Source organism: Corvus hawaiiensis, chromosome 10 (assembly GCF_020740725.1).
Source record: "Corvus hawaiiensis isolate bCorHaw1 chromosome 10, bCorHaw1.pri.cur, whole genome shotgun sequence".
Classification (NCBI taxonomy): domain Eukaryota; kingdom Metazoa; phylum Chordata; class Aves; order Passeriformes; family Corvidae; genus Corvus; species Corvus hawaiiensis.
Window position 1 is genome coordinate 11,426,836 of NC_063222.1, and position 13,664 is coordinate 11,440,499.

At 42.5% G+C, this 13,664-nt stretch overlaps 1 protein-coding gene across 19 annotated transcripts in view; it reads right to left on the minus strand.

Annotated features, from left to right (window-relative positions):
• Positions 1–1,273: 1,273 nt before the first annotated feature.
• Positions 1,274–13,664, minus strand: part of DOCK10 (dedicator of cytokinesis 10) — a 144,962-nt gene continuing 132,571 nt past the window's right edge. For 14 of the 19 annotated variants that reach the window (XM_048314387.1, XM_048314380.1, XM_048314376.1 and 11 more), the window contains 7 exons: positions 10,106–10,252; positions 9,429–9,639; positions 6,438–6,628; positions 5,678–5,778; positions 5,193–5,331; positions 3,186–3,261; positions 1,274–2,016 (listed from right to left, as the gene is read on the minus strand). In XM_048314387.1, the coding sequence (XP_048170344.1) occupies positions 1,949–2,016; positions 3,186–3,261; positions 5,193–5,331; positions 5,678–5,778; positions 6,438–6,628; positions 9,429–9,639; positions 10,106–10,252 (933 nt within the window). In that variant the 3' untranslated portion in view covers positions 1,274–1,948. The remainder of the gene's footprint in view (positions 2,017–3,185; positions 3,262–5,192; positions 5,332–5,677; positions 5,779–6,437; positions 6,629–9,428; positions 9,640–10,105; positions 10,253–13,664) is intronic. The other 5 variants (XM_048314385.1, XM_048314374.1, XM_048314378.1 and 2 more) reach the window with 1 other exon arrangement.

Genomic DNA, 13,664 nt, shown 5'->3' on the forward strand with positions numbered 1-13,664 from the left:
CAGTCCTGCTGCCACCACTGATGATATATATATAATATAATATATATGGGTTCCTCTCATATATATACATATATAAACAGCAGGTAAAACTTCAACTACCACTATATATACAGTATAAAGCAAGTTAGAATTTGGGCCAGACATCATTCCTTTCAGTAGACTACTGGTTTTGCAGAGCAATGTCTGAAGAGCAGAGCTGGGCCTGTTGAGGTGAGGCTGAGGAGGGCTCAGCTCCTGTCCAGCTGTGTGGCTGATGCTGCTGTGCAGTGCCCAGGTGAGAACTTGGGCTCTTCCCAAGCCCCAGGTGAGGGTCACGCTGTCCCTGCACTGACACTGCAGGGCCATCCCAAACCATGGTGTGCCTGTCCCAACCACTCCCCTCCTTCCCCCACCAGGCAAGGACACTGGGGGAGATTTCAAACCTTAGCAAAGAATTCTGGAAAACTCCTGATCTGCTGAGTGAGACAGCAGCAGGTGCTGGCAGCATCTGCAAGCAGGTAAAGGCTGGGTGATGGCACCTCTATCTTGCATACAGACATGGGGTGAATTCAGAGGCTGCCCTTGGCTCTGGCCTGCAGGGCCAGGCTACAACTCCAGCTGAGATGCACCAGTTGTGCACTTGGCGTGTTATGAGAAGAGACAGGAGGGCAGAATGGGGCAAAAGACTGGAAAATTCCTCCTGGTACCCCCAGGTGGAAAGACATAGCGCTGGCCTCTGCCCTGAACAAACCTGTGGAGCCCTCAGAGGAATCACCAGAGCTTCTCCAGGGAAAATGAGCTAAACAGAAAAAAACAGCTTAGCAGAATTGTGGGGACTGTGTGCATAGGAAAGAATAATTGTAACACACAGGCACTAAAAGCAGGGACTGCTGAAAGCAGGGATTTTCTATGAATGAACATGAATGAACATTCAGGGAACTCCTAAGAACTGGCAGAATCATTCCACCTTATCCCCACATGATGCAGAAACTGAAACAAACATCTCACTAAAGGCACAAAGTTTCCCAGCGTGCCCTCGGCAAAATCTGGGACTATGAACTTCAAAGGAAAATCAGAGTTTTCTTGGCCTCAAGCAGGAGAACTAAACCAAGCCTGTTTCTCACAGGGTGACTTCAGTCTGGGGTCATGAAGAGAATCCAAAGCCACATTCTGCAGATGGTCACCACTGTCTCTATCAGCATCCAAAACACGACAGACAGTTGGGATGCAGGAGGCATACTGATCACCACCACTCCGGAGAGTGCTGTCCTAGGAATGAACCAATGCACAGACCTTCAAAGAGAAAATTTTATGGACGCTTTTATACACATACACAAATATTTTAATATAATGGTAACTGAAATGTTATCCATATTCTTAGTACTGTCATAATTAACTAAAAAGATATTTTTTAAATTTTGTAAAAATGACATATTTTACACATCTTCTATTTACAATTGCAATATGCTTAAATGTTATAAAACATCCACTCTGACCTTTAAAATATGTGTATACTAGGACTTAGTATTAGATATATTATAATTTATAGCAAATTTAGGGTTTGCTGTGTACCTATCTGTTCAATGGGAATTTCATAATCAGCCTGGCTTAATAAAGGCTGCTCAAAACCAAAAATTGACAACAAAAAAGAAAAAAGGAAAAAAAAAAGAGAGGGAATGTGCAAATATTGGGGCAGGCAAAAAAAAAAAATTCTCAAGCTTGCATTTTTAAAAATAACACTGTGAAGACTTCCAATAAATTAAAATCTTAACCCTCAAAGCCTTTTCCTGGTATTGTCCATGTTCAACTTAATTTTCAGTACTATTAATCTAAAAGACAAAATACCCCAAACAACAAAGGACAAACCCCACCCCAGACACCAGATCTTCCTGAGGCCGTATGGTCCCCACACTGCAGTCAAGCATCAGGATTTGCTGGAGTGGTGGCTGCTGGCACAGAGGAGCTAGCTCTATGGATGACTCGTGAATATGTGCGCTCCATCCCTGGATGTTTTGCTGAGTCCTCCTTGTACGCAATCTTTTCAGAAAAAAAGAGAAAAAATAAGCAACAGTGAAACAGATCTGAATAGCTTGGTGTCTGATGTGTCCATTGTTTAACCAGGGATTTCCCATTTTTAAATTGTTAGATTTACTGTAATGATGCCAAGGATCTGACAGAGGAAAAGGACCTTTCCCTGGCAAATGGAGGCTGCAGGGACAGGGGTGACATCTTCTGAGTCAGGGGGGCTGGGCTGGCTTCTGCCAAGCTCCATAGGGTTCCCTGAACTGCACCACTCTCACAGCTGAAAAGTCCCCTACACTTTACAAACTTCAAGACACCTGCATTAGCACCTCCTGACCGTGGCACAGACAGGCCCAGCTCTGCCCATGCAGTCATTCAGAGATGCAGCAGCCCCACAGAGCTGCACACACCCAGCAGCAGGGCTGTGACTAAGTGCCAGGCCGAGCCTGTGGGCAGAGCTGCAGGGGAGCAGCAGTGGCAAAAGCTTGCTCTTCTCTGTCCTATGGATAGGCTTTGGCAAGAAGGAAGATCTTTTTCTGAAGAAGCTCTTCTAGCCTTGGTAATAGCTCTTTTTTCCTACTTCTATAAAAGCAGACTGAAAACCTGTTTTCCTCCATGGGCGCTTTGTTGAAGCGTCCACAGCAGAGACAGGGCCACCCCCACTGACCACACAGCACCAGCAATGGATGAGAAACCTCTCCCCTTGACAAAGCTCCAGGTGTAACCCTACACCATCAACCCCGAGCTGTCCTTGGCCAGGGCTGCAGGTCAGCCACACCTCAGCTGTCACTCGGCAGACATGACCACAGTCAGCTTCAGTGCCTGAGCCAGCAGCTGGGGCAGCTCTGGGAAGGAGCTGCTCTCACACAATGGGCTGCAGGAAGAGCACTGGGACTTGGGCACTCCCTTTTGCTACTATTGGCACTTGCTTTTGCATTAGGGGCCTCTTGTCGAGCTGCCTCACTGGCCTCCCCAAAGTTCACAACTAGGATCCTAAAGAACAGGCCTCTTGAGGCTGCTCATGGACAACACATCACACATATACCTTGGATCATTTTTTTTTAAACTCCCTGAGAAGGGAGTCATTAGAGATGAAATTAAACAAACACCCAGCAGAAAAACCAGCAAATGAGGGAAGTATGTGACATTAAAAGAAAAAATAGATGTAAGAAAAATGAACATACCACTTTTGGCTATAGTATTGAGGGAAATGTTAGACAGGGAAGAAGAGAAGCTGTATAAGCAAGGACCATGACAGAGCTGTCAGAAAAGAAAAACAAAACAAAACAAAAAAGAGAAAAACATATGGTGATGAAAAAGTCACTGTCAGTAGGTGAGAAACAAAACTCTCTTGAATACGACAATGGGAAAGATGGCAAATTGTACTGGTGTAAAGCACAGAGCACAGATGCAAGAGAGCCTCAAGCTTTCCAACTGTGAGATAAATATTTCAGCCACAGTTTATGGCATGTGATTTCTCTGAGGCAATACTCTGCTCAGAAGCAGGGAGTTCATGAGTTCACTGCAAGAGGAGTAGAGTTTTCTCAAAACCTCACACTGCCTGGAAAATGGGGCTGTCACTTTTTAGGCTTCCCCAAAGGACTGCAAGTGGGAGACTGTTTTCAGGGTGGACTTCAAAATTCAGATGATTTTGGTAAAACAGATGACAATTTTGACTTTTGTTGGATGAACTCTTTACACATTAGCATTGCTTTGTACGAGTAATTTTGTACTATTTAGTGTTTTCATTTACATGAAGAAAACTCACAGAGCTCACTGATACAAATACAGGTATGAGCATTTAACAGAACTCTCCAAATATTTTATGAATGCTGAAGCTCATGGGCTGCTCATGCCTCGTTTGAGCTGACCATCCATTCCCCATTCTTGTGGGGAACAGTGGTTCACACAAGACATATGGTGCTGCCTATGCACACTGATTAGATGGCCAAAATAAACTCCTTGGGAGATGCATGAATATTGATTAACAAATAATAACCTTAACACTTACATACTTAATATAACAGTGATAAATAGTAGTTATGATAAAATCACTGGAATGCTTGAGGTTCACAAATCTTTATACACTTAAACAGGAGAGGAGCACAACTCCCAAAACTGCAGCACCCCTGAGTTCGACCCCCACCTGACAGGCACCAGGCCTCCAAGCAATTAGGAGCTTTACATCCAGTGAAAAACTCATACAATTCCACAGTAAGTACAACAATGGGCAAAAAATTCAGATCAATCCTTATTCTCCTCATATGTGAAGATGAATAATACAGCATGGGGTAATGGAGTGCCAATTAGGCACTTCCATGAGATGCCACCACTGACACCAGTGGTTAAGCCAAGTAACTCTACACCAACAGTGCTTTTGGATGCTACAGGCACCTGGAAATGCAGCACAACTGCTAGAGAGGAACTGTTTATCAGATGCAATCTAAGGTAGCCTACGCAAAAGCATGCAGAGATATAATTAAACATGGTTTAATTAGCACTTCAGTATGCAGAATCACTCAATATTTATTGAAACAGAAAACTTTAAAAAAATATTCTGCCTGGACACAGCAGTAGAATAGCTGTAAGTATGCACTGGAGTCCAATTCAGAATTTTGGGATGCAGTTCATATAATGTACCCGTGCATGCTCATCCTTCTGAAGCTGCTAAAATATATGACATCTATTCTGACAGTGTATTCAAATGAAAACAATTTTGAAAAATAACTTTCTCTGAAAGATGAATATAAATAGAAATGATAAAAATACCTCCTGTGGTTACAAGCTACATCTTAATAGCAATTTACCGTTTTAATTAAATACATCACAGCTATAGGACAAAGCAAGCACAGCATAAAGCACTAGTTTAGACTGACTATCTTTCTATCCTTCTAAACCCCAGTCAGCATTTAGCCCCACAAACATTCAGCTTTTCAATATGTAGCAAGGCAGGCAGAAGACAGATCTTTGTTGATCAGATTCAGCATATAGAACATACCTCTATTTAAACAAAAAAAAAAAAAAGAGGGGAAGAAACAAAAACCAAAACAAAAACGTAAACTGTTTTCTCAGTGACTATTGCCTTGAAAGGTTTTACTTCTAGTATTTTGCTCTACAGCTTCATTTGTCACTAGAAGACACAATTAGCCACCCTCATTGAGCCTAACCAGCACCAAAATAGATGTTCTGACCTGTTCATTCATAACTACAGAGAGCTCGCTGAGCATATCCTTGTAATGAGACTTCATCTCTCCCTGATACTCAAATTGGTCCTCCTTAATAAGGCGTTCGTTGACATCGAGGGCATGTCCACAGGCTTCAGCAAACTGCCTGCAAGCACAAAACCACAAAAAAACAATGATACAAGTTTTGTGGTAATGAAAAAAACTATCTATCTATATATACACACACAGTGCTGTATCTCTTCTTCCCCTTGCAAATTGCACCTTGCTAGAAATAGAATTTCAGAATTCATTCTCAGATGAAAAGGAATATATTCTACTAGGGCAGCCCAAAACTCCAGTAAATGTTTGTTAGGAATTACTTGTAAGATAGGGTAAATGCAGATGTAAATTAGGCTGGTTGAAATCAGCCTGATTTCGTGTCTCACCTACCTGTGCCACGCAGAGTGTCCTATGTGCTATGCAGGGGTGAAAAACCTAAAATTAATGTTTACCTGAAGATTTCCTTCAGCAGCTTCACTTGATTATCAGGATATCTCTTAGCATTTGTTTCTTCAAGAAAAGCACGAGCATAGGCCATTGGTCCAGCGTTTACCTAGGTGAAAAATACACAGTTTAGGTTCAGAGAACAAGCCATTCACTGTTGTTTTTCTTGTGTTCCAAGGCCTGGAGACTGGCCTCAGGCAACCTAGCCTGTGAGAATATCACCTCACTCCTTTTGTCACCAGGATGGAAGCTGAGGAGTTTTACTGAGGAAACAGGAGCTGCTCAACCTTGTACAAGCTGCAGATCTGTGCTGGCCTTTTGAAGTCCCCAGCTAGCTGACCACCCAGACAGCTACATGTTTGTTTGAAGACATTTCCACGAGAGCACCAGGAATACACATGCCTTTCACAATCCCAACTTTCCTAAACAGGAAATGACAAAGCCAGTCCTAGCAAAACTCCCTTTAAATAATCTGCTTGCTTGTGATGGGCCATATTCTCAAGTGATATGCTATGGTCTTGTTGGAAAGGTCTTCATTTTTACTTAGAGTAGACTTAAATGAAATAATTATATTAGCATATAAAACCAGTAGTCACCAATGCCAGTGGAAAACTTTCCATTCCTTAGTGTGTTTACAGTGGAGTCTAACAGCACTGGAATATAAGATATGCCAAAGACAAAAAATGCCCAGAATTATGAAAATCAGAATAAAAATTTAGGTATATGCATTTAAAAAAAAAGACAAAAAAGGCAGGAAATTGTCATTACCTTGACACTGACACTTCCTTGGAGCTTGAGCTGCAGTCGGATCATGTCCACTTCTTCCATTGTGCAAAGCTGATTGAGCTCTGAAACCTTTTTGGACATCTCATCAATGGCCACTTCGATGGGGTTCAGCTCTGTGCTGGTTTGGCTTATGACCTGGATCCGCTTCTTCACGTAGGGAAACAAGTGACTGGCTACTCGAGAGAGAGAAATGGATCAGAGAACTCACCCAACAAGAGACTATCTCGGAAAGCAAAACAATTAAGTCAAAGTATTAACTTTTGACTTTGTCAATCTCTTTATCAATCCATAAAAATTAAGTTTTAATCAATGAATGAGTAGAAGTGACACAATGGGTCCAAACTGAATTCTGATGTACCTGGCACTGGAAGAGCATTTCCTTTTGAACTCATCAGTTTGATACCAAGCTCTGTCACATGCAGGTGGCAAAAATCTCTCAGTGCTCAGATTTTAGAATCCACAAATTTCTTCTTCTGAGTTAAAGCACCAAATTATAAGTCCACACTGAACTTCAGCTAAGTCCACAGCTAAAACCATCACATCAAATATATGTCATGTTAGAGGCAGGAGCCTCTAGCTTAGCTGAACTGGGAATCATTCACTGTGCTGGTGTTGGCTGGGATAATTTTCTTCACAGTAGCTGGTAGAGGGCTGTGCTTTGGATTTGTGCTGGAAACAGTCCTGATAGCACAGGGATGTTTTGGTTATTGCTGGGCAGGGCTTACACAGCATCAAGGCCTTTTCTGCTCCTCATCCCACACACCAGAGAGGAGGCTGGGGGTGCACAAGGAGTTGGGAGGGGACACAGCCAGGACAGCTGACCCCAACTAACCCAAGGGATTTTCCAGACCATATGGTGTCATGCTCAGCATATACAGCTGGAGAAAGGAGTAGGAAAGGGGAGGGACATTCAGAGTGATGGTGTTTGTCTTCCCAAGACACTGTTACATGTGATGGAGCCCTGCTTTCCTGGAGATGGCTGGACCTGCCTTCCCATGGGAAACAGTGAATAAACCCCTGGTTTTGCTTTGCTTGTCTGTGCAGCTTTTGCTTTACCTATTAAACTGTCTGTATCTCAACCCATGAGTTTTTCACTTTTACACTTCTGATTTTCTGAGTGAGTGGCTGTGTGGGGCTTAGCTGTCAGCTGAGGTTAAACCGGGACACCCACCTGCAGATGAACCTACTATTAAAACATCATCCTTAAAGCAGTGAACAGGTTCTTTTAATATTCAACCTAAATACTGCTATGGGAGCTGACAGAGGAATTATTCACCTTTAAAACTCTTTACTTCCCAGTCAAGGCCTTTCATGGATCTCAGGGAGTTTGGCAAAGGTACTGTTACAGTCCATTAAGTCTGATCTAAGCTAACACTCTTTTCTGATTGCCCTACATACTTTGGAAGGTCTCCCAAACTCCATGCATGTCCTTCTCTGCTAAGCATCTGCTTCCAGTCAGCTCAGACCTAAATAAACTCCAGTTTACAGGGTGTCTGTCTCACTGGAGAGCAGGAAACCCAGGACTTCCAGAGCTGGAAGCACGACCCAGGCATGGCAGAGAGCCAATGAACCAAGGACTGCAGCCAGACTGTGCTTGCCCTGTGCCCAGCGGCCTCTGGAGCAGAGGCGCAGTGCAGGTGCCACTCCAGCCACCCAAGCACAATTGACTTCACCACTTCGCCAGTCATAGCATAAGCCTTGCTTTTTTCTCAAACTAAAATCACCTAAGTTTACACAGGAAACAAATGAAAATACATGGCTTTATCAAAGAGGAGTGGAAAAAAACAAGAAAAAAAAAAAGAGAAGAAAAGAATGTTTCCTTTAGTGAAAAGCACTGAGGTGAGGTCCCTGTCAAAGGGAAAAGCAAGGCAGAAGAGGAGGTCATCAAACTCCCACCTAATACCAAAGATGGAGCAAGGCTGAGAGCAGTGGAAGCTGATGACAGCATGTAATAACCCAGGGAAAATACTCTGCCAGAAGAACAGCCCTCTCTATGTTTGCCAGACAGGCCATAACGGCTGCACTTTCAAGTCAGTGAAACGACCTGCTTCAATACAGATCTCAAAACACCTACTGCTGCTCAAGCACTTAAAAAACCACACACAAGCCATTCCTCCTTTCTTCTTACAAGCAAAGCTATGTCATGTAACAAGATACTCTCAGACATCAGTGCCTCCTTCCTGATTTGCCAGAAGAAAACTTTTAGGTGACTATGCTTGCACTGTAGGCAGTTGTTTTCCTTTGTCCTTTGGGGGAAACAGATGCACTGAAGTTGGTGGGAAACTGGATTTTCTGTCACTTGGGAGCCTTTGCTGTGAACATCAGCCTCTCTGCCCACGGCTGCCCATGAGAACAATGCCTCCAACTCAGTTCCTCATACATCAAAATTCAGACATGTCGTAGTAGTGTCACAAAGGAGGCTTTTTAAAAGAGAGATTTTAAAAGAGAGATTTCAATCATGATAAGGAGCTAAAAAACTTCAGTTTAATATGACTCATTAAGAAGACATATCCAGTGCTCCTGACATTCCTGCCTTAAAACACTGATTGAAATCTTACCTCTAGCTTAAAAAAAATTCTATATAGTATATCTTATTCCCATTTTGAACAAAAATTCCTATCTGCAAGTTTTATTCTTAGCAGAACAGACACCCTACTTGGCTCTTTCTTTGACTTGTTTATTATTAAAAGAAAATGGTTCTGAGTGCTAAGCTGCCTCCAGCAGAACCACTCCCAAGTTACATCACTGCAAGAATAGTTAAGATGTCAATTATAAGGAAAAATAAAGCATCTAAATGAAAGTAACTATCCCTAAAATGGTCAGCAGGTCTGTAAGGAAGCACATTGCCAACAGACAAAGTGAAAAGATGAGTTATCATCCTGCACAACTGATGGACACCTGGCACTCAACCTGCCCTTCTGGGCTCAGCTGGGAAAGCTGGGATGGAAGCGGGCAGCAGGCAAGCAGACGTACTGGTGAGGATGGTGCGCCTCTTGCACTGCTCCTCCACTCCCCCGTGCTTCTTCCCTGAGAGTGTGAACGGTGTCTCGAACACAAAGCGGTTGATGTTGTGGTGCATTTCAAAGTCGGTCTTTCGATCCTCAGCCTCCTTCTCCTCAAAGAAAGGTGTGACATAAGTCACTTGGATGTAGGCATATTTTGGATCCAGGTCTTTGGGGTTCACCTGTGTTACAGCAGCAAACAATAATGTTATGTTTAGTGCGATGAGCTTCCAAGGCATCTGTTACATTTTTGATGTATTTATTTATTTATTTATAAATAAATAACGATGAAAACTGACATTTCCAAATGTAATACTCAGATCCTGGATGAATACAAAGATACTTAACCAAGAGATCCCCAAGAAGAGTGGGACCTTTGACTATAGCCATTGGCAAAAGTAGATGAAAGCTAAATGAGACAGAAAACCACCTACTTCTGCACTGCAGCAAACATCTGCTCCTCTCCCACTGTGATGCCCTGCTATAACACTGGCATTTCCATACAGCACCTGCCAGGCTTGTTTCAGTTGTCTGGAGGGTTCCTAGTAGTTTACACATACACTCAGATGCCATTCATTCGAAGCACAGCTCTCAAAATGTGAGCCATGCACTCAGTTCTCTCCCTTGGGCAAAACCACATGTCCATACCTTGTTGGAATCCTGGATGATCTTCACGTTATCTATTCCAAACTTGTCTGCATATAGTTTCATCAGCCTTTGAGAGATCTCAGATAAGCCAGTTAATTTGGGTTCTTTATAGATATATTCTTTCCCTTCCTCTTCTTCAAAAAAGCCCTGTTCGGAAAGAAACAGAAGGATACAGTGAACATAACAGGCAGAGCAAAGCCAAAACAAGGTGATTACATCAAGAATCAAGGTTGCCTGTATACCCACCAGAGCATCCAGTAGGCCACTTCCAGCACCTAAGTTAAAAGCTTACCTCTGTGCACTTCTAGCTGACATGTGCCTAGAGGCCAGTGTTTATACTGGTCTGCAATCTCTAAAGTTACCCAGGAAAAGATCTCTACACATTTATTCACGTAAGAGACTAAGCTGCTTAAAGAGTTAAAAGGCTTACTTGAAAATGCTGATGTATGATGAAAAAACCCGCATGGATTAAAAATTAGACATTAAAAATTCTTTATATCTTAATAATTGGGTTCAATTAACAGCTGTTTGCTGGACACTGAGCCCAGCTGGGTTGTGTGCAGCATGTCACTTCCAGTGCATCCTCTGGGAGCCACGTGTGCAGACACAGGCCATGGCATGGGGAGCACCTGGGAACCAGTCTGCATCGCCTCAGGGCAGCTGAAGAGACACTCTGGTGGCACCTTGAAAGGCCATACAGAATTGCAGCATTTCCAGAGGCAATTAGAAAATAATTTACATTTGAAAAGAAAAAGAAAGCAAATTTTTTGCAATAAAGGTACAATCTTGCTAAGGTCATTACTTCATATACTGGATGGACTTGGCTCCATTTATTATTATTATTAAAGTGGACTTTAATAAGAGGCTCCATTGAAGGGCTGAACATGAATCTGTCAAGCTTCAGAAGAAATGCCAGCCTCTGAAAATTAACAGAGCATTGCATCACCTGCAGGTGAGACACTCAACTGCTACAAGAGGAACATGTACTTCGGTGCTCCAGGAGAAGCTCTCCCAGCTGAGCAGGAAGCAACAGGTGCCCCATCAACAAGGACTGGATTCGTCCCAATGCCATGAGCAGCACCAGCCCTCCTCCTAGGATTTCGTATCCAATTTGGTGATGTGCACCCCTGCAGCTGCACTCAAAGCCTCTTCCTTTCACCTTAAAGCAAAGTGACCCAGAGGGAAACACCTGAAGCTGCAGGGATAGGGGGAAAGGCAGACAGCATTAATGATGACAGACCCAAGGCCCTTTGAACTTCACATGATGTGAAAGCTTGGACAGCTAATTCTACAATATGCCTAAGCAAACTGCCATCTGTAGAAAGACAGAGAAGCAGAAATTTATGAAGGCAAGAGATACCTCCAAAATCTCTTTGGAAGGTACTCATGCAAAATCCAGCCTTTTCCTCTGGAAGTGTATTTCAACTTTGCGCTGTAAAATTATTGACTAGGCAAATCTTCACAAAACAAACCAAACAGAATTAAAATATAATAAGCTATGAATTTCATTGCTTCTTTAGGAGAAAAATCCTTAAATGTTATTTCAATAGGGATTAACAAATATGTGCATCTTTGGCTTCTCCTTCAGTGAGGACAAGGGGCAGTGAAATTGTCTTTTAATTTGGCAAGTGCCAGGAGTACTGTGGGCATTACTGGAAACCAATAACTAATAGCTGCAACAGCAGCTCATCTGACAACATCTTCATCAGTCTCAAAGTGACCTTCTAACATTGCATGATTTTTAACAACATTCATCAATTAAATTCCATAGGCACATGAAGAACTTCACAGGTAATTAGAGAAAAAATCTAGAGCTTGTCCAAAGTTGACATCCTATAAACATCTGTTGAGCTGGGCAGGCAATTGACTTCCTATTGATTACACTGAGAAAAGATCTACAAGATTATAATCTGGTTTCTGATCTTGTTTCCACTGAAGCAAAACTGCTTTATGTGGGAAAACCTCATTAGTTTGATGCAACCATACTTAAACACGCTACTCATGACTGTTTTTGTCAAAAGACATCTGTTTCCTGTTACTATTCAGCGTTTTCAACAAAACCCCTCATGTTTTCCAAATTAATCACACAGCAAGCTAGAATATAGTTTATGCTCTTAAACCCTAATTCTGTGTATGTTTGCATGCTGGAACACAGTGTTTATATGTAAGCGCCAAATCTCTGCTGATGCTGCATGGCACACTAACAGAGATGATATCTCTGTTAATCGTTTTACTTTAAAAAAAATACCTGAAAACAAACAACTAACAGATTTAGTCTTATCTCTAATGCAAGAGACATCATTTAAGTACATATTCCCTACAGTATTTCAGCTGACAAGTGACAAGCAGAAGTTAACTGTGAGCTATAAATAATCATGTCTGCCATATGCTGTAGGTCTGGCAAAGACTATTAAAAGTAAGATTAAATACTTTTCAGAAGCCAAATATCCTCCAATTTCAGGATTTTAAAATATTAAGCAGCCAAAGTTACATTATCGATGCATATCCCTGGATTATTTTCATCCTGGCTGGTTTTGTCCTGCAAGGACAACACAGCCTCACAGATGAAAATTATTCCGGGGAGCAGCTGATGGTGATGGAAGGCAGATGACCTCCTGGACAGCAGGTTACTAGTTTCCACTGTGCTCTGATGTTCTGAGAGGCAATTGTGATCCAATCACAGCCTATCACTGTGTGAGTTCTGATAAGGCCCTTCCTCCTTCCCACACTCCTCCAGACACAGCCTTGAAGCTCACAGTAAGTACATCAGACCCTTCTCTGCCCTTTATTGAAAGGTGCTGAGGTAAAGCCTTCTGCTTGACCTGCCAGGAATTGGCATCTAATGGAACCTTCCCCATGTCTATTAAGCAAGCATCTCCTTCCACAGTGAGTGAGTGTGATCACTGTGAAACACTGACCTCCAACTTCTAGAGCTTCTTGCACACACAGGAGAACAAGCCCTCAGCTCTACTTTTACCTGACATTGCTCTGAAAAGCAGGTCTTGAATGTCTTTGCTTATCAGCACAATATGAGTTCTCAGTGATTCAATATATTTAACAGGATTTTTTTTGGCTTTTAATTCAACAAAGGTACTGACTTCTCAAACACTCATCTGTGAGTAAACTCAGATGCACTGGCTAGTGTGGTCACTTGGTGCAATGAGATATTGTCACCAAAGGCCCTTAACAGAATGTACAGTCTAAAACAGCAGCTGCCATGAGCTCTGGCTCTCTGAGCTGGCAAATAAAGCTTGCTGGTGAAAACAGACGACTGAGTCCTCCCTGAGGATCACATTAATTCAAACCATCCTTGCACAGAGTCCCTACAGCAATGCAGTAACCAAATACTGCCTCTGCCTTTGCATGAAGAACAGTTTTCAGATGCAGCTGCAGATCATCTTTCTCCACTAAGAACCCACAAAATTCTCCCTCCCACTATTAACATTATTCTTTTTTTCTCTAATCTGCTTTCTCTGCAGCTTTTATTTCGCTTAAGGAACAGCAGCCACATCACATGTTTTCCTGCGAAGGGCAAGGAGAAAGCAGTGCTTGTTGCCTT